The 21,287-nt window shown below is 48.0% G+C and overlaps 1 protein-coding gene across 1 annotated transcript; it reads left to right on the forward strand.

Moving 5' to 3' along the window:
• The first annotated feature begins 4 nt into the window (after window positions 1-4).
• LOC147142966 (uncharacterized) lies at window positions 5-3,761 on the forward strand. Its single transcript, XM_086039231.1, has 2 exons — window positions 5-764; window positions 1,496-3,761. The coding sequence occupies exons 1-2, from the start codon at window positions 374-376 to the stop codon at window positions 2,875-2,877; spliced, it is 1,773 nt and encodes a 590-aa protein (XP_085895357.1). The 5' UTR covers window positions 5-373; the 3' UTR covers window positions 2,878-3,761.
• The last annotated feature ends 17,526 nt before the right edge of the window (window positions 3,762-21,287 follow it).

Consider the following 21,287-nt stretch of genomic DNA (forward strand, 5'->3'; position numbering starts at 1 on the left):
ACGGATTGGCCACGTATCCCGGAAGTACTCCCCTCATCATTTTTATATGGTCATCAAAGGCACGAATGAAGCAGGTCAGTAAACAAGGGGTGGGCGGGGGTATTTCTTCATTTTAACATAACTATAAGCCCACCAAGGACGACAGCTACACGTTAAGTCGCTCACGCATAGCGGACAAAGCCAGGATATGTGACGTCGCGGCGGAGGTTCAGTCTCGCGACCGCGGCCAGGTTACTGCGGTTAGCCGCGATGCTAACGCAATTACGCTAGCGGTGGGCGACACAATCACAGCGGCGTTCGCTTGTGGCCCACGTAGCTTCACGGTCGTCGTCGTCTTCTTCGTTCAAGTGCATTCCACACAGGACGTTAAAAGATGAAGGTGGAGTGCGAGGAGTCGGACAACAAAGCGACGACGGACGACGGCGTCGTCACGTTCAAAAGTGAGGACGAGCCGTGGTCACGTGACGGCACGGAGGACGACCCCGGGGAAGATTACGCCGATGGACACGACCTCGACATCCGAATCAAGGAGGAGCCGCACTGCCTGCAGATCAGCGAGGTTCACTGCGGGCTCCCTCTTGATGCTCACCGTCCTTTCAAGGCTGAGTTCGACTCGGACCTCCAGGACGAACTCGAGTACGAAGCGGCCGTCAAGGAGGAGGATGTCATCAAGGAGGAGGAGGAAGAAGATGAAGAAGAACGAGAGGGCGAGGAGTCACAAGATGGAGACCAGATGGAAGATGACGGAGAGGAGGATGGCACAGGTAAAGGAAATGTGCCCATTTTCTCTCATGGTTGCCCTCAGTTGGGTCGTAGCTGAGCTGGAACCGATGTTGATATGCAAGCATAAAGGATTCTCTTTTAATTCATTTGTTATTCGTGGACATCCCATATAGATTTAACCTGGGTAATTTAATCTGGAGTGCAGCAGCCTTGATGGTAAACTATATTTGCGTCATATATGTTGGGGAGTATCCCTTTTCTGGCAGATGATCAAGAATGGTCAGCCTGACATGAACAAAAAATGAGGCAGCTGGCACGGACGGCGGGCGGGTAAAGAAGGGCCGTCTTGTACGACAGCATTCTATGCCTTCATCGCACGTTTGCTGGATTACAGTCAATTTTGGAGTCAGCCAGCCGATCGTCCCTCCAATGTCTCCAGTTTGATCAAAATGCTGCTGCTTACCTTGTCAACCGCCACCTTCTTTAGCTTTCCTTCTTTCTGTATTTCTGTCTTTCTTTCTGTCTGCCTTTCATTGTCTTTGTTTTTTTTGTCATTTTCTTTTTTCTTTCTGGCTCTACTTCTATTCTTTCTTGATCTAGCGAATACCCCTGATGCATCATCAGTAGTGTTGGACAAAAGGTATTTGCCGACACCAAAAGAAAGTCACGATTAGGGAACACCATTTTCTTATTTTAATAAGTTGCACCCGAGTGGCTTCTAGTTAGAAAACGAAATGATTTTCCCACTTTTCCTTTGATCCTTTTCTCTCAGAGCCGCCGTCTGAGTTCTTCCCCTGCCCTCACTGCAACGTCTCGTTCACGAACCTGGACTTCCTGGAGAAGCACGTCAAGTGGGTCCACCAGAAGGAGTATCTGGCCGAGCTGAAGAAATGCCTCTCCGACCGCGACCAAAACCTCATCCCGGAGCACGCCTGCGCCACCTGCGGCAGCACCTTCAGCTCCAAAGTCTACCTGCGGGTCCACGTCAAGGAGGCCCACCCTTCGGCCCCGCCCCGCCGGCTCCACCCGTGCCCGACGTGCGCGCGCAGCTTCCAGTACTTGAAGAACCTGAAGAACCACTGTCAGCGCTGGCACGGCATGTCGGTGGTCATCCGAGGGGGGCACCTGTGCTGCGCCGACTGCGGCAAGAGCTTCAAGGCCACCTGGGGACAGGGGCCCCACCTGTGCCACGCCCCGCGCGCCGAATCCGAGGAGAAGCCCATCTGTCTGGACGTGGGCGTGCAGTGCAGCGAGTGCGGCAAGAAGCTGCGCACGCCCCAGAGCCTGGAGGACCACATGCGCACCCACACGGGCGACCGGCCCTTCGTGTGCAAGGACTGCGGCCGGCGCTTCGTGGAGCGCAGCAGCTGGCGCCAGCACGCCCTGATCCACACGGGCGAGAAGCCGCACAAGTGCCAAGTGTGCGGCAAGGCCTTCCAGAGGGGACACCAGCTCAAGTGCCACCTCACCACCCACTCGGCCAAGAAGGAGTTCTCCTGCGGCCAGTGCGGCAAGGAGTTTGGACTCAAGGCCAGCTTGAACCTGCACCTGCGCACGCACTCCAGCGACAAGCCCTTCCACTGCCCGGTGTGCGCCAAGAGCTTCAACACCCGCAAGAACCTGCGCGTGCACAGCAAGCTGCACAACGGCGAGAAGACGCACCAGTGCAGCGACTGCGGCCTGAAGATCAGCGACCTGGGCGCTCTCAAGATACACCTGCGCACACACACGGGCGAGAGGCCCTACCACTGCACCGTGTGCGGCAACAAGTTCATCCGCCTGGCGCACCTGCGCAACCACCAGCGCACGCACACCGGCGAGCGGCCCTACAAGTGCGACCAGTGCGACAAGAGCTTCACGCAGTCGGGCGACCTGGTCAAGCACAAGCGCACCCACTCCGGGGAGAAGCCCTTCGAGTGCCCCGAGTGCCAGCGACGCTACACGTCGTCCGGCGACCTGGGCAAGCACCGCCGCAGTCACACCAACCTGCGGCCGTACATTTGCCAGGAGTGCGGCAAGAGCTTCCGCCTGTCGGGACATTTGAAGACGCACATGCTCACGCACACCGGCGAGAAGCCTTTCTCCTGCCCCAACTGCCTGCGCAGGTTCGCGCGCTCGCACCACCTGTCCGGACACATCGCCAAGTGTCGCTGACCCGGCAACTCTGCACTTGCCGCCGTTTTTCAGTGGGACCTTTTCCACCAAAATATAGTGGAACCTCTAAAGCGGGGTTCGGCCCTCCCACGGGGAAAAAAAAAAAAAAAAAAAAAGTTTTTTTTATTGCCCATACAGTGTTAACTTGACTTTGTTTGTGAAAACCTAACATATTGGTGGTTCGGCATTCATGAATTTACAGATAGATTTTAGGGGGGGTGGGGGAACCTACACTTTATGTAAATTTGACAATGTTACATCACTATCAGGCAAAATCTTGAGTAGGCCCGCCCGCCAATGATTTGTATTCAAGCTAAAGTCAAAAGTCTGTTACCCACAATATGTTCCTATTGTATGATAAAACTCATGTAAAGTAAAACTACGCACTCTTTGGCGATGCTTGTTGATCGTGTAGAGTTTTGGGAAGCGGAGTGTTCTCAACTGTCGCAGAAGTGAAGAAGCGGAACGACTGAAATCGACCGACTTTCCGGTCTTTTTATTTTGATCTTTTCACTTCTCATGAAAAATATGAACAAAGCCAAACACCCTTCCGGAGTTGACCTGGGATTGTGCAAGTTTGCGGTGACATATTTGCAATTGGATCGACCGAGAATTCATCCTCGAGGCAAATTCTCAAAAGTAGTCTTTAGAGGTTCCACTGTATTTATTAACATGGCTTGGAAATTGGCGCACAATGTCATGCCCTTATGGGTTTTATCACGTTTGGTAGGTCCTCTAAAATGTCTTCATTTTTTAATTATTTTTTTTAAAAAAACACTAATATTGTAAAGCGCTGGTGGTGTACATGATCTATCCGTCTTTACTAATTCGCGTTGTACTACTTGTATAAAAATGTAATAAATTATATGAACAGTGCATGAACACTATTTTGTGTGCGTATTTATTTGAATGTATTTAAATATGATGGCGTGTGTGTGGGAGGAAGTGTGCTTTATCCGACTGGAAGTTAACGAGAAGCTCCACGGTACACTGTAATGGGCAAAAAGGCGCTCGCTTCAATGTTAATTGCGTCCCAGCGGGGCGGGAACACGGCCTCACTGGTTTCAAGCAGAAGAAGTTCCGTCTTCGGATTGTAGGGCGGCGTCATGCGGAGAAACAAGCACACCCGTATTCAAATTTGTCCACGCAGGTGCAAAATTAACTGGTCTCACTGATTTGATGGGGGGAAAAATGTGGCATTTCTTTTCGTGGGCCGGGTGCGCTTCCCACCTCGCTGTTTTGTGCGATAGAAACACAGAAGTAAGCAAACCCAAATTCAAGTCTGCGTGTCCAGTAAATGCATTGACAATAGGCAATTTCTATTATTAAACTAGTTCGCTTCTCTGACGTTTGGCAAATGAGTCACATAGAAGTCAAATTATTCCTTCAAACGTTTTGCTGATCTGAGTTGTAGCTGCTGTGAAACATTTTATGCACGAAAGTATGAAATTGAAACTACTCACTCATTTCTTAGCCATCTCATTTTGACGAAAGTATGCTTTCAATTGAATTTATTGTATTTAGTCAGAGCATTAGCAGAAGACGATAACTGAAAATTCTGAGATTTGTTTTCGAAATACAATGCACATGTTTAGATAGTTTCTGAAAACGTGGAAAGACTAAGTAGTTGTCTTGCAGATGGCTGATTTCGATAAATTGTTCTGGTTCATCACAACACATTCTGACCTCCAGCAAAGCTTCCTTCATAATTCCCTTTATTTACATAAATAAAGGAATATCTAAGAATCATTTCACCTTTATCCGGCACAATTGAGAAGTATTTAGTGATAATTCCTTGGTATTTCGACCACTACATATGCAGTTAGCCGGCTAGTTATGCACGCTCCGTGAAAATGCATCTTCACTATATGCCGATGGCTAGCAGGAACTACAGTATATGGTCAGGTTGAAGAAACAATTGACTTTCCCTTAAGTGTCTGTGTTATGTGGACCCACAGGCCAGCACAGCACCAAGCGTGGAGGTGACACTTTGGAACAGCCCGCCGCCGTCCGTTGGCACAGAGAAGCCAAGGTTAGCTTGCAGGCTAGCGCTTCTCTTCACGACATGGAAATAGGATCTATTCCAGCTACCGGAGGCCTTAAGTGGGTATATTTTCATGACTTAAGCTCAGAACAGTAAAGATGTGTGGTATTTGATTGACCGTTGGTTGGGGCTACTAAAATTGCATCAAGAATAGACAGCGCAAGAATAAGATTGAGGCAAAATTGATTTTACAAATGCTTTGAAAGAACTTAGTCACGGGTTTCAGAAATTAATATAGTTTTCAACCTGGATTTAAAAGCATATACACTCGGGGCTGACTTGACTTGTGTTGGCAGCTTATTCCATTTGTGTGCAGCATAACAGCCCGATGCTGCTTCACCATGTTTGCGTTGAAACCTGGGCTCCACAAATTGACCCGAGTCTGCAGCCCTCAGAAGCTTTACAGTGCATTTCATCAACATTTCTTTAAAGTATTGATGACCTTGTGATTGATAGACCAGGAGCAGAATTTTCAAATCTATTCTACAGCTGACTGGGAGCCAGTGGAACATGTTGTGATTTCGTTGTTGTGGTCAAAAACCGAGCTGCAGCCTTTTGATGCTCATTTGAGGGAGTCCAGTCAGAAGACAACAATGAAGTCTCCTGGAGATAAAAACATGGCTACACTGTAGACGGTTGTTTGATTGTTTTAAATATATAATTCTCTTCATTTTATGTCACTTGTACCTCAAGGCACCACTGTATCAACATTTTTGCGAGTCAATTTATAACGGGGAGTAGTTTCCTTGGAATGCAAAGGGAAGAAATTTGACTTGAAATACGCACCTGTGCATTTTGTATCGACTTTATTTTAAAACACCTGGCCATTTTACAAGGGAGATGAGAAGAAAACATGCATTTGGAATATATTGTAGTGTGCAATTTAGACCACTAGAAAGCAGTGTCTACCCCCTTTTGGACATTTGCTACTGATGGGCTGGAGGAAAAAGGCAACTTGAACGTGCAAGCTTTGGTCTAATGATACACAAAAACCATTGTTGGACCATAACGTCATGTCAAATAGGACTCCCACAAAATCCCCATTTACTGTACTGCCAACATAACTTGTTTAGGGTGCGTGAGTAGAACCCGGTATTATCCTTTGCATTTAATGCCTAGAGGGCAGATTAAAGCCCACATTTCCCTCAAACTTCCCTGCTGACCTTAGTAAAGTATGAGAACTCGGTTTAAATGAATTATACTCTTGTGTTGTGTCTGATCTTATGCCAAATGGCAACAAAAAGCGACACCGTCCTTAATTAACAAGTCTTCAGTATTAAGGTGCATCATGTCTGCTCAAATCAAGTCTTAATTAGGCCTGTCTGTGTATTGTCGTTGAATCTGCCGGCAGGCAAAATAGACGCGCGTATTTAAGTCTTTGTAATAAGACTGCTGTATAAATGAAATAATTCAAGATCATTCAGATTTTACATACAAAACCAAAGTAAAAATATATAAATAAGTCAACGCTCCTGTGTTAAATAAACACAAAAACTTAAATAATAGGCCTAAATACCAATTGAAATGCTGCACAAAATACAACCACAAATGCTGTTATAAACTAACTCGAATTTCCCATCAAAATAGCACATTATAAGAAATCAATACAGGTCCGGTAATCATGAGACCATTCCTGACCTTTTTTTTTTTTTTTTTTTTTAATTCCCCCAGTTTTCATGTTGACCGGCCAGAAAAACTGTTTTCTCTGGATTTCGGATCAAAAGGAAATACGCAATTTGTCTGCTTCGGATTGGCCGGCGCCGATATGCGAAGATTGATTGGCACTCGAGCGCATTGAATTCCCTTGGAAAAGACCCGCTTTATTTTGCCGGCGTTTTCTCGTTATCTGCCGATTTGGCGGCGCTTGCTAGGCGCCCTCTCATTCATTTACATCACAGCAAAAGGCAGCGGCGTCCCACCTGTCAGCGTCAATTGCCTGCCAATTGCTCCATTATTTTTATGTCCGCAATTACGAGGACAGAGCGGCGAGCGGCACTGACTCCCGCGCACATAACAAAGATATATTTACGAGTAAATAATATTGACTGTACCTTTGTTTAAAGCTGCAATCGATACTTTCTAAAGCGTGTCCATTTTTCATTTAGCCGCGTCACGGCCGCGTGTGGGAGGGGCCCCGAGATGAATGGGTTGGATCCTCTAATTCGCCCGCTTGCAGTTATCATAATTGTTGAACAAGCGCCGCTTTTAAAGATCGGGCTGGAGGAGAGGCAGGCCACACAAAGAAAGCTAATAGATTTGGAAAATTGAGATGGATCACGCCGCGCGCCACCCTCGTTTTTTTCCCCCTCTTTTCTTTTTCCTCCCCTTCATTTTTTTTTTTTTCTCCACCGGTGCGACAGGACAAATATGTTCCTGGGATGAAGTGGTGTTTGTCTTTGCGAATGCGCCCCGGTGAATAAAGCTGCCTCTGTTGTTTGTCTTCTGTTTGACGCCTGCACTGAAGGAGCGAGCAGCAGTTCCCCTCTGGAGCCACCAGGGGGAAACGAATCACTGCGCAAGAAAATTCTCGGGGACGGGGGCGGGGGGGGATTGCGGGCTGGCGCGCGCGCGACCGTCTTGGGAAAAGTTTGTGGAGTCATCGTTAAATGGCGCATATCGTCTGCGGTCAGCGTCGCGGGGAGAAAAACGAGCGTCTTCGTCGTCACATCTTCGGAGCAAGAGAAAACTTCAGAGTATTTCATAAAAACTTGAATTCATCAAGTTTTCAACTGCAGACCGAAAGAATTTTTTTTTTGTACTGTTATACTGGAGAGGCTGAAACACGATTTCCGCATTTCCGGCATATTCGCGACTAGCTACTCGCTGATTCTCTTTTTCACCGATTTTCTGGTTGAACCTAGAAATGGTATCCGCAATTACTCCGAGTGAATACTACTTGTGCTGGTAAAAAAAAAGTGGCGTCAAACATTCCTAGAACAGCCGAGTCTGCTGTTTACTGCATGCTTCCTGGTTCCGAATGCCACGTAGTGAACTCTTTTGCGAAGCGATGTGAAAATACGAGCCTACGCTGCTTAAAAAAGGCCCTTTTATGGTTTGTTGAATTGTAGAACTTTCACCGTTGAGTCATTTTAGATTCGATTCATCGATCCATCAATTAGTTGAGTAAGTGGATCAAGTTTAATCTTGCATTACAAAACCATTTTTTTTTCACCAGTCACAGTTTTTAAAACACAGATTGTTGCATTTCAGCAGTATCGCACGAGAGGGTTCAATGTTGTACTTTGCAACCTTTTCGAAAGCGATTCAGTTCATCGTTTCCCAAAGTCATTTGCAAACGTTTGCAAATGACTTATTTTGATTCGACACAAAAACGAATCGGTCTGCTTTCACGAAGGACAGCAATAAAAGGGCAATTATTGTTGAGAGGCTGGAATCAGAGAATTTGGATGATTTTAAGTTAAAAAAATTCCTCTAGACCAGGAGTGCCCACGTCCGGTCGCCCAGGGCCCCTGTCCAGCCTGTTTTAGATGTCTCCCTCCTCCAACACTCTCGATTCAAATGATCAGGATCGTGACCAGGCTGGTGCAGAGCTTGATGATGATCCGATCATTTGAATCAGATGAGTTGGAGGAGGGAAATAACTAAAACACGCGGGGCTAGCGGCGCTCGAGGACCGGATTTGGCCGCTGTCCCACATGTTTTAGATGTTTCCCTCCTCCACCACGCCCGCTTCATGTTGGCGATCAGGATCGTTACTAATGATGAGCATGATCATCATTGGTGAGTCGAAGGAGGGAAATATCTAAAACATGCGGGGTAGCGGTCCTCGAGGACCGACTTCGGACACCCGTGGTGCGGGTTACGTTGTTGCCGTAAAGCAAGGCTCCCCCTGCGCATTGATTCAAAAGTCCAAATCCTGTGGATTTACGAGGTTTCCATTGGACACGGGCGACAATTTTTGTTTCTTATCGCCAGCGCGCCACACGTACCTGACCGTGACCCTCTTATTGGTCTGACCAAGATGGCTTTTAGTAGCCCGTGAGGATCTTTTACAACAATTTATCTGGCGGCTCTCGTATTTGTTTTCACACGATGATGCATTCTGGCTTTTCTTTCCTCCCTTCTCCAATCTTGCCCGTGTCCAATTTTCGCCTTTCTCACATCCAATTTTCCCTAATATTCAGATGATTATGGCCTGATGCTTTCCTTCCCGCCACTCACGATCCCGCTCCTTTCCTTGACTGCTCCATTTTCAGCTGATTCCGTCGCGCTTTCTCCTCCTCTATTAGATGCGGCTGGCGACAGGACGCGTGCGCTCGCAGCCATGTCCCGTCCCACGGGCACAAACGGACACCCTCACACGGCTCCCGCAAAATGATCAACAAATACAATCAGAAAGCCGTACATTTATTTCACCTTTTATACCCAACAGTCAAACGGCCAAAAGAATCCGCCTTGTCATTTTCTTGACGGACGGTCGCTAGTCGCTGTTTTCGGCCTCTCCCCGTCTGGGAATTGAATGATGGAATCTTATAAAAGTGCAGCTGGGGGGGGGGGGGGGGGGGGGGGGATTTTCTTTTTGTGATGTCATTTGCGCCATCCAATTTTCCTCGTATTTACTGTCTATACTTTTTTTCTGCTCAATTTGCCGGCGTGGGGTGGGGGGGTGGGGGGGATTGGTGGGGGCGAGGGGGGGGGGGGGTCGACGCAAGACAATGTGTGTGCCGGCGCCGGGTGTCAGCCGTGTCGTCACACTGCTGCGGTTTTCGCTGTTCGCTGGCCTTTGGGGTCAGCGAGTGGGAAGAGACGGTGGCTCTGCGGGGCTTTTTCGCGCGTGTGTGTGTTTTTTTTTTCGCCGTCCTTCGGGGTCTGCGGCGGGGCCCGCTTGCGCTGCTCACATTCACGGCAGGGGGTCAAACGCACGGGTCACAACACACCGTTTGACTCGCCGCAATACACTGCGATGTGCGCGTGGGTGTAGATGAAACCGGGGGATTTTTTTGGCGGACCTTTTTGGTTGTTGTTTTTTTTTTTTTTTTTTTTTTTTGCCACTCTGACGCTCAAGCGCAAATGTGCCTGAAAGCGTCTGCTGGCACACAAAGGAAGGAGGGAGAAAATTGTGAGTGTGAACTTTGTTGTTAACCCCTTCTTGAAATGGTTTTGTTTTTTGGTCGTCATTTTTAACGAGACCAAATGAATGGCATTTTGATGGCTTTTGCCAAGTATGAAGCCGGTCAGGAACATGGAATTTGGTCGATCTAGAGTAGACCCACAAAAACCTCTCAAGAATCCCACAAGTCATCTTTGGGTCATTTTTGTCCATTTTGACCAACCACGTTTCTTTTTTTTTAATGAAGAGTTTGATTGGTACTAAATTTGAAATGTGTTTACCCAACAGATGGGCAGTGCTAAATGGTTTGAGTTTTCATCATTATGTGTGGGTGGAGCATGGCAGCAAAGCACGTGGCCCCTATGGATTTTTTTTTTGCTGAAAATTCATCCCCAGGAGTAACTTAGGCTAAAGTTGGGTCAAAGTTCCATCGAGGCACCTTACTTAGGCCTTTTTCAAATTTGAATGACCTTTCCTCCAGGTAAGCCTATCACTGAAAAAAATGGTGTGTTGAATTTATTCAATTTCATTTCGTCAAATAGCTGCACAAAATAACAGAATCTGGATCCAGGTGGTTTTTTTTGGTGCAGCCACTTGAAGAAATAAAATGGAGTTAATTCAAGAAAAACTTTTTTCAGTGTACTTCCTGGTCTCGCTCAAAGAGGAAATGAAAGCCAAAATCCTAAGCAAAAAAAAAAAAAAACGGAATCGGAAGAGTCCCAAAGATTTGACCGCACGGCGTGAGCTTCCTAAACGCTATCAGAATCACGGAGTCGGCGGCTACGTCAAATCGCAAAGAACATTGACTTTTAAACATTTCCCATCGTCCGCCTGGGCACTTTTCTGAGCCGATCCGATCAGAGACGTCCTCCGATCTGGCCGTTGCTGACTTTGGTCAGATGCACGGCCCGTTGTCGACGACGCTACTCGGCTTTGGAAAAGGCCGCCCCTCGGTCGGCGCCGCCGAGCTCCGCTGCTCCACTTTGGGAGTGTCTGGCGGTCTCTTGACCGGGGCCTCCTTCCTCCTTTCATCCCGCTCTAACCTCTTGCTCCCTCTGTCTCCTTAGCAGCGGGATAGAGATGTGGAGGGCAAGGGAGAGTGACAGCGCGCGCTCCCCTGCTCAGTAAATATGAACTTCAGCCGGCAGACAGACTCATTCATCACGGGGGTAAGAAGAGCCAAAGAGGGGAGGGGCGGCCGGGGGGACAGAAAGGACTGAGAGAAATGTCCAAAAGACAGAGCGAGGGCGGGAGGATGAGGAAGAGAAGTGGGAGGACGGGGAAGCAGATGGAGGGGAAAAGGATGAAGGAGGAAAGTGTTGAGGGGGCGAGAGGAGGGAGCGAGATCACGGGCTGAAAGGAGGACACAATCAAGCGTGATGGACTGCGGATATGCGCGCCCAATCTATTGGAGGTCGTTTTGGGTCACTTCGGCGCATTTTTTTTTTTTTTTTCCTCTCTGCCCGCCGCTACGGTCACTCTTTGGATTTTGAATGTCCACGTTGAGATGTACGCGATCCTTCAGATGGACGAGGTCAACTTGCCGCAGTCGCCGAGTGTTTATTTACATCAACTTGGCGCGACCTGTGAACGTGTAAAGTCGAACGGCCCGGAGGTCGCCGCGGTTGTGATAAACCGCCAAAATGTTGGTGCGGCGGCTGAAATTGCGCAAAACGTCAGAGTTTGAACTGTTGCTACCGGAGCCCTCCACAAATCTTGACAATCCGCAGTTCAGAATTAACACTGCGTGTTTCGCGTCTTCAGCTTTTTAAAAAAAGATATATATATATTGTTTGTGCAACACTTATTCTAAAAGATGGAGAAACCTCAACCAAAAGGAGGTTATGTGAAGAATGGGAGAAAGGCCAGAGAAATTTACAATCAAAGTTGGCTGATTGTGGCTGGAAAATATGCAACCGCGACTGCGCTGAGAGGCGCTAGCCACAACTAGCTGCTAAGCTAGCAGGCTAGTAAGTAACTCGCCAGTTTGCCAGCTAACCGCCCATGATGTTCTGAAATTGTAAGGGGAGGGGCGACTCGGCATTCGACGAAGTACGTCACTGGACATCGTTTTAGCCACACGCGAAAACATTTTTAAAAATCAGGAGAACTGAAATGGTGAGAAAACGTTTGAGGCTGTATCGCTCAGTCTTTGAAATGATCTTGAAACTTGGGTCATGAAGTCGGAAAGAAAGCTTCAAATTCACGTTACTTATTGTTCAATTTACAATTTTCCGGTAACAATGGTTAAGGTTTTTTTTTTTTTTAAATGAAAAAGTGAGTAAAATCAAGTGTAAATCATCATTAAACGTTTTTTACACTTTTACACTTTTAATAGTTAAGAATATTAAAACATTTCCTGTCCAGTTCAAGATTTTATGATAGTGACTTCTTGACCCTTTAAACTGATTTATACGATTTATTTCCAGTGGGAAATATTGCCCTCAAACAGTTCACATGTGAATTGGTGAAACCGCGTAAGACTTCCCGATGTCATTTTCGCACTATATAAACTTTTGGCATGCAGTTCGAAAAGACTGGAAATATTTTCGGCAACTATTAAAATCAAAATATCCAGTCTTTCGTGGAGCAAGTGCTACTTTTTGGATAGTTTGATGTCCTTTTCTAAAATGTATTAATCCATTAGCAGTGAAATGGAAAAAGTGTTTCGGAAACATTTGAAAAGTGGAGCTTCTCTTAAAGTTGCTTCACGGCAGACTGCGCTCTTAATCGTTGTATTGACCTGCAGTGTTTTTTTTCTTTTTTGTTTTTTTTTTCTCAGGCTTTGTTTGAAGATGAAAACGTTGATAACAGAAAGCACATTTGTCGCGCTCAACGAACCTCCGCTCAAGTTATTCTAATATGTGAGCACAGAAAACTTTTTCTTCCTGACAACCCCCAAACAAACAAGAAATGAATCTGGTCCATGTCCTCAATTTCCCCCTCTTGACTGGGACGCAGAACACCTCCTCGCCATGTTTTCTTTCCCCACTCTGCAGCGAGAGACAGCGGAGAGGGCAGATGATGTGTGACAGATGCCATATTTCGACTTTCTGTCAAGGAGATGAATATCGACAGCGTGCGTTTCTTACCAGGGGCTTGTTGACTGTGTGTTGGGCTTTTGATTTCATTATCCTCTGCTCAGACACCTTTTTTTTTTTTTTTTTTCTCCTTAAGAATCAGACAATAACAGATGCGGCGCCCGAAATGGAGACGCAGATCTCATAGGGGCTGAGTGAACAAGTCATATATTGCCGGGTGGCTCGGCACGCGGTGGAAGCGGGAGCCTCCCCCAGAGCGAAGCCCAAGTCCAAAGTACCCGCGCGTTTATCAACCCTTTCGGCTCGGTTATTACACGGACAACGTTGGGGCTTAACTGGCCAAGACTGATTAGTAGTCATTCAAAAGCGGCTCTCAAAAGTGGCGACCGAGACGGAGCCAGGAAAAAAAACGCCTTTGGCCGTCCGCCGCCGGTCTCCGCGTTGCGTCGTCCGAACGGCGGCGCCGATAAAAGTGTCATCTGCGCGACGTTCCGGCTGACGGGGCGCGTTCGGCTCTTTGACTCAAGTCGCCGCGACGGTCGGTTAGCAAGAACACGGGAGCGGGACGCCGTCGGTTCAGGCGCCGCCCAAAACTGGAGGACTGATCGGTGAAGAGCGACCGAAAGCTAGCAGCAACCTTAAACACTGGCGTATCGCGTTCGGCGGTTCCGCTGATGTTTGACTGGAACGCTAACTCATTCACCATCAGCCATTTTCAAAGCAGACGTCCCCATATTGGCGGCCATTTTGCCGCATTTTGAGTGCGAGGTGCCTAACCTTGTCCAACATGTTGGCATTTGGCCTCCTCATTATCGACGTTCACACATTTTTTTTTCTGCTACTCTAACGTTTTAGTACTGCTGTCCAAATCCAAAGCAAGACTCGAGGTGGCGCGGGTCAGACTGGCGGTCTGCCAACCTGAAAGTTGTGGGTTGGATCCCCAACCCATTGTGAGCATGCCGAAGTGTCCTTGAGCAAGATGCTGTGCCCCCACTTTCTCCTGATGCTGCCTCATCAGTAGATAAAATGAGGAGACGCTTTTAAGGCGAAAAGCCATTTACCATTTAACGTCGCCATCTACCGGGATGCGTTTGTCATCGGAGTTGGATCCGAACCTGCGATTTCACAAAGTAGGGAACGCCTTCGACGTCTACCCGTTGAAAAAACATATCTGACAAATATATACAGTGGCAATGTACTGTCGGATTCCAGTTGACTCATATAAAAGTTGATGACGGGCAGTGGATGTTGCGTCGCTTTGGATTCGAGACGGCCACAGATTTCGAGTGGAAGTCAAAGATTAAGCTCGGACTCTCGGCCCGTCAAAGTCGACGGTCTCGACGTCAGGGTACGAGGCCGTCGTCACCGACTCGCCGGCCTTTCCGCACGTCATCGCTGGAAGCGCAAAGCGCTGTCCTCCAGCTTCCTGATTTTGTCATTTTCCGAGCTAGCTCGCGGTGGGAGAATCAAATCAATCAAGCTCTCCGGGGAGGAGCCGCTATAAGCTTGTGGGCCCTCCTGATATGAAAGCGGATCCGAAGCGGGAAAATGGGCCCGACGAGGAGGAAGCAGCGAGAAGCTAAGTAGCTCCAGCACATAAACAAATAGAAAGTAAAGTAGGGGGGGGGGATAATGCACCAAGGAGACAAGAGAGCGACGGGGGAAACAGTTGTCGCCACAGACTTTTATTGACTTTTCCCCCCTCCTCCGCCGTTTCACGTGAGCACCAGATAAATTTGCGCGGGCGAGCGAGAGAGCATAGTGAGGAGAGGGAGAGAGAGAGAGAGAGAAATGAGAAAATAAATGACTCTGGAAAGATATGACGATAGGCTACACGCAGCTTTAAATCTAAACGGGAATTCCTGACACACTCAACCAATTTGTCATCGCTCCCCCCCTTCCCCCCCCATTTCGGTCTTTTCATTTCTTTTTGGTCCCTCACTTTTTCGCCCCCCCCCCCCCCCCCGCCTTGCAGACCTTTTGCAATTCTTCTTCCTCCCCATCTTCTTTTTCGGGAGCCGCTGTTGCGACGTGGCCACGTGGGGCCCGCTTCATCGATCTCACTTTGGCTAAAGCTAGCTGCAAAAGTGCCTTTTGCCTGCATCCCAACTCCTTTTTTTTTTTTGCTCCGCGCAATTCACGTCAAATCCACCCATCCATCCCTCCCGCCAACGCGGCCCGGCTCCCCTTTCCGGCCGGGCCGGGCCGCCCGCTCGCGTGAGCGCAATCCGATATCGCATTTGTGCCGCCGCCGCCGCCGCCGCTGCAATGGCGGCTCTATCAAAACGCGGGGAGAAGGGAGGAAATGAGATGCATCGCGGGAAAAGAACGAGCCGACCCGGGCTAAAGGATGGCTGGGAAATGGCGGGATGAATGGAATGGAAAAGAGAAAAGAAAGAAAATGCAGCCTTAAAGTATAGCCCCTCTCTTTTATTTAATTTAGACGCCAGGCGAAAATCGATCCTGCCATTCGATACGCAATCCGAATCAAGGCGAATTAAGCGGGCGGAAATTAACTCTGAAAATATTTTTGATGGAGTGGCTTGTAGTCTCTCGGCCAAATGGACTGCAAAGTGGAACAAATGACAGGGGCCTAGTGGTGGAGACAGCGCCGCTCCATCTTCCATTAGGCCGTAATGGGATAGGTCCAGCCCCCTAGCTCGACTGGGCTGCATTAATCAAAACAGCCGCTATATGAAGATTTATGGTTCTCCACTCCAGCGGAGCCGCTGCCCCGGCCGGTTCTACGCGTGCGTGTTTGAAGGGAGGAGGGGGGAGGGAATCGGGGGGGGGGGGGGGTAGGAGGGTGGGGGGGGAGGTGCTCTCCCTCCTTCCCGCTCCATCCTCGCCTGCTCACGTGGCACCTTGACGCGCTCGCCTTTTCATCTCCACACTGTGTCACGGCATCCTGTCATTGGCGCCGACGCTTCGGTTGACTCAAAACGGGCCTCGTCGGCACCCGCGCGTCCACCATGTCGCTTCAGCCAGCCTTGATGGTGTCGAAGAGAGAGAAATGCTCACTTGGATCATTTTCACCTGGGAATTAAAAGTTGAAACGTGAACAAAAGTCAAGAATAAATAGCTGCAGCGGCATCTTGAATTATTGGACCGTGTCCGACGCCGTCGCAACATTTGTTTGAATGCAAATACAAAAACAAAAAAAAAAGAAGATGTCCCCAAAAATGGACTCACTCTTTTACACCATGAAATGATTTTAAATTGTGGCCGTGTATATACAAAATATGACAGTACACAAAAACAAAATACACTATAGTTGTAATTGTCAGTAAAAGAATGAGTCATTTTTTAAGTGTATAACGCAATAACAAACAGGGTTTATTTGCAAGAGAGGCCTTTACTTGTGCAACTGTTTCAATTTAATATACAGCAAAAATTGTGAACCAAGATTTTCTTCCTGGCACAGATTATGACTCACCCATGTGTCAACCTGTCACAGTTTGGCGCCAACTACTGCCAAGGAGGACTTAGTCACTCTCAGGTGTGGTTTTTATCCCCTTAAGTATCGGTGGCTGGTATTGGCCGTGTCCGTGAGATACCAGTATCGGTACCTGGTACCAGTACTCGTGCCTCCCTGCTTTATGGACACCCGATACTCAAATTCGGTCCAATACTTTTTTATGGATAACAATTGGTCGCCACGTTTGAGAATTCGCGCTTGAAACGAGCCTCCCGACGGAAACCAAATCAAATCCGTTTCGTCGCCTTTGGTGTTTTTGTTGTCTTTGTGAGTTAAGTCGAGGGCCGGTCGTCCCCTCTCGTCCGTCCACGTGGCAACCAGCGGGAGAGCCAAGTTAGCATCGCCGCTCCTCGCTGAAACTTCAGATGAGCCATTAGGCGGCCCGCTGAGCCATGGGCGCAGGCGGGGGAGGGGGAGGGGAGGGGAGGGGGGACACGCTGTGACGGACGGGGAAGAGTTGCTGCCAACTTGGGAGAAGTTTTGATGAGATGAGCGTGATGGTGACGCCCCTTCGGGGGTTGTGAGGAGAGAGAGAGAGAGAGAGAGAGAGAGACTTCATTTGTGTGTTTGTGCAAGTGCAGGAGGATGGATGGACTCTCCCAACGAGATGGATCGCACGCCCTCCAAAGATGTGGCAAAAGTACTCACACTCTGTACTTAAGTTCAAGTGTAGATGCCTGTGTAAAAAAAACAAACAAACAAACAAACAAAAAGCGGGTAAAAATACTCGTATTGATTCAACTTCTATATTTAAACCAGAGTACGTTTATATAAAATGTATACTGCCACAGAAAAAAAAAAAACCATTAGACCACTTTTTTCTTCAATTTCATGTTCATTTTAAGTGATTAAGGATTAAAAAAAAAAAAAATGTTTTTGGGTCAATGCCAATTCCATTATTTGGTTGACTAAAATTCCAATAACAGATGGTTCAGGTTCTGCTATGTTTCTGCTGTCCCTGTTTTTTTTCCACCTTATAAAACCCCAAGACATCAAGATCTGAAGTGCGGTTGACTTTCTCTCTTTGCGTCGTTTTCCGTCGTGTCGTCATCGTCCACAGCGGTTGCAAAAAGGCCGTTTTGACAGCGTAAGGAGTCCAAAGTGCAGATATCCCTTTTCAAGCATAGGGAGAAAAATTAACAAGTCGTCACAAATGTCAATACTCAAACAGAGTACAGGGCCGGCTGCGTATACAAACATTATTCATCAGGATTATTTTGATATTGAAATCACGCCCAATAAAGACAATTATTCATTGATTTCCAAACTTACTACCAAAACTCAACTTGAACTACAGTATCGCTTGAAAGAACAAGCTGCACGTAAATTAGTAACAAGTAAAATAATAATAAAATGAGGTACCTGCCATTCCTGCTATGCAGGCCTTGGCCTCTAGGGGCAGTGTAGTGCGCATTTACAAGCAAAAAAGAGTAGACTAGGAACGTTTTGATTGAACTTTCTTCGTATCACTCGTTTTTCCCAAATCAGGAAGAATATACGCCTGTGATTATTGCTCGATTATGTGTCTTTATGCGTGAGTATTCGTTATTTGAAGAAACAACTCCATGCTCATTTTCTTCAGCCCATAAATGGGATTTCCCATTGACTGCTAGCATTAGCATTGGCGAAGTTTCTAAAAGGAAGCATGGTTTGTATTCAAAATCTAAAAGTGTGTATTTTTTTGTGTGTTTAGCTTTACAGTAAACCCCAGCATCGAGTTCCTGTAAACAGTTTAAAGTACACCATACACGCACGCGTGCGTCGCAGGTCACACGCGTGCTGAAAGCAACACGGTGCGTTCAGGGTGCTTTCACAATGCAGGAAGTTCACACTGCGCTATTCGGGACGTTCATGGTTTTTTCTTCCGTTATAAAGTTTTTGGGATCACGAGAAGTCAAAATCGCAATCAATTTTCGATTCGTAGCGCGCGCAGCCCCATACAAATCTCCTTGAAGTCACATAGCATGAGTACTTCCCACTACTCTTTCGGTTCACACACACCCGCACACACACACGCGCGCACACTCTCCAACTCCACTTGAAGTTTATGTTCTCTCCCCACACTTAACCCTGACGTCTTGTCACTGTTTTTCTCCCTCCATTATTCGCGTGGCCTCCTCTCTGTCTCATCCAGCTCGTCCTTTTTTTTTTTTTTTTTTTTTTTTCTTCTTTCCCCTCCCGCTCCCCGTCGTCCTCTGGTCTCTAACTCCTCCATGCGGATAACAAATCCAGCACGGGAGACATCTCTATATCCCTCTCGCTCTCCTTTCCTTTCCCCTTTCTTCTCCATCTTCTCCCGGTGAGCAAAGGGGAAGCTCGCTGCCAGTTTCAGTCTGCCCAAGGCTTTATTTAAATTAGAAACGCTTCAGTGTCCTCACTCCCCGCCTCCGCCCGCCCGCTTGCGTTGCCGGGGCGACTCCCGCCTCTCCTGGCGGCCAGCCTCAAGGGTCCCGTCAATGCCAAACAACTTCATTTGGTGGATGGAAGTGGCTCAAAGCGGGGCGGCAAGGAGAGAGGAAACGAGGGAGGGGCGGTCAGGGGAGAGAATGTTCTCGACTTGCCGTTTCCTCTCACGGCTCATTCCGCTCCAGATTAGGAGCCATCAAGGGCTGGGGGGGGGGCGGGGGGGGGGGGGGACCCTCGCAACGCCGCCAAAAAAGCTCGCTCCTCTTTACGCTCATGATCACAACGCCCACCGCTGCCGTACGCAGTCAACCAGGCACGTGCACGCATATTTTGGGGGCGGGTGCTTAAGACCGCAAAAAGGGCACCCCAAAATTACGAACTGAAAACTGTCGTTTAACTTGTGTATTGTTTTTTTTTTTTTCTTTTGCTACCACAATCAGCAGTCACTTTAACAACTATGAACTAAGAAAGGACGCCATAGCGGGGAGAAAGTGTACACACCCCTGTTCAACGGGCAAGTTTTTGCGTTTTTTCCCACAATGAGTGAACATCACCGTGTACTACTCATTTGAAAATAAACAAGAGGAGAAGTCAAAACAAACATGGTTGCACAAGTGCACGCCCCCTCTTATAAATGGGGATGTGGCCGCGTTCGCAATGAAGCAATCACATTCGAACTCGTGTTAAATGACCATTTCAAGTTCCTTCGATGAACCCCAAATAATTTAAGGTGGCGGCATATGTACAATCCTCAGGACTCAAATAAATACCACTCAGATGTCAAAATACTTGAGGTCGATTTTCTGACGGTTCCTTTTATTTTTTTCATCCAGGGTTAAAGGGCCTGCTGTGAATGCCCGCTTTCAATTATTCAAAAATAAATGTGGTTTTTTTTGTGCAGAACCTTTCATTCATTCATAACTATATTTGGTTGTTGCACGTTGCCATGTAATGAAAATGACAGGAGGGTCCCGAATATAACTCCGTGCCTTATACTTTCTTCTCACATTCATTTCTTAGGAGAAAGATTTCAAATATGCTTGCGACTGAGCTTGATGAAAATGCCGTCCTTCTCAGGGGTCGCCATGTCGGGCAATCTCCCCCTCCGCTGTCGGCCGGAATGAACCTTATAAGTGCTCTTAGGTACTTGCGCTACGACCGTCGCGTGGGCAAACACGTCAAACGGGTTAGCGGACTTCCTGCGTGTGCTGCCGTAACTAGCGTAGTAACTATGAGCTGATGACATGATGGTTCCAACCGATTCTTTGGTTTAGTTTCGCTTTAACAAAAATCGACGTAATATTGTGAGCGTTAACATGTTGGCGCATTTAGATGAAGACGGTTTTTGGATGTGACCGAGCTAAAATCCCCAAAAAGACCTACTGTCCTTTTTTGCCAACGTCAGGGGTTGCTAATGAGGCAGTTGGCATCTCCTTTAAATAGTCTTCCCATTGTCCCTTGACAAATGATGTTCCACTGCAGTCCTCGACTGTATTTCTTCTCCTTACTCGCCACATATCTCCTCAGCAGCAAAGGGTGAGTCATCACAGCAAATCATCTCCTCTGTTAACAGCGACCTCTTGCCCCGATAATCCTTCCATCCTCACTCCCTGGGCTGTAATCCACCCCCCCCCCCGCCCCCTCCACCAGCCTCCCCACCAGCCAACCTATTAACACACAATTATTTTGGGGGGGGTTTGACACGGGGCTACGAGGGTTGGGGGGGGGGGGGTCTGAGGAGACGAGGTGTGGAGAACACAGAGCGAATGTCTCTTTAATGGCTGAGTGACACAAGACGAGATCATAGATCATGGAGATTATTAACCACTGTTAAACAGCTTCTCGCGGGGGCCCGCCCACACACACACACACACACGCACGCGCACACACGCGCGCATCTTCATATGAGCTGTCGTTCATGCTCGGCGAGTCGGCATCAATTTGGTTTGGGTCGTTTAAACAATGCTCATTACAGGCGCGCGGGGGTAAGAATCACATTTGCTTGCCGGGCTATTATTCACGAGGCCGTTCCCTTGTAATGACGCTAATTGCAGGTTTGATCGGATTATGGCGGCGTACGGCGAGGTGAGGCATTGGTGGTGATTCGCAGGTAATGACCAGGGAAATGCGGCCTTTACGTGGCAGCGGGGGGCCCGCGGGGAGACCAGATTGAAATCCTGGGATGTGCCGCGTGAGTGTGTCAATGACCTGGACGTTTAACCGGCGGGGAGGTGGCGGCGGGTTGGGGGCGGGTCGGGGGGTGTGGGGGGTGCCGTCCCAGGGGAGGAGGGTCTGGGGAAATCAACTTTGGCCAAACAAGCGAAGAGCTCCGTGGCAGCTGGCAGCCAATACCAGCCACACTCCCACTCT

This window comes from Filicampus tigris, chromosome 8, assembly GCF_054856515.1.
Source record: "Filicampus tigris isolate MCC_2025a chromosome 8, RoL_Ftig_1.0, whole genome shotgun sequence".
NCBI lineage: Eukaryota > Metazoa > Chordata > Actinopteri > Syngnathiformes > Syngnathidae > Filicampus > Filicampus tigris.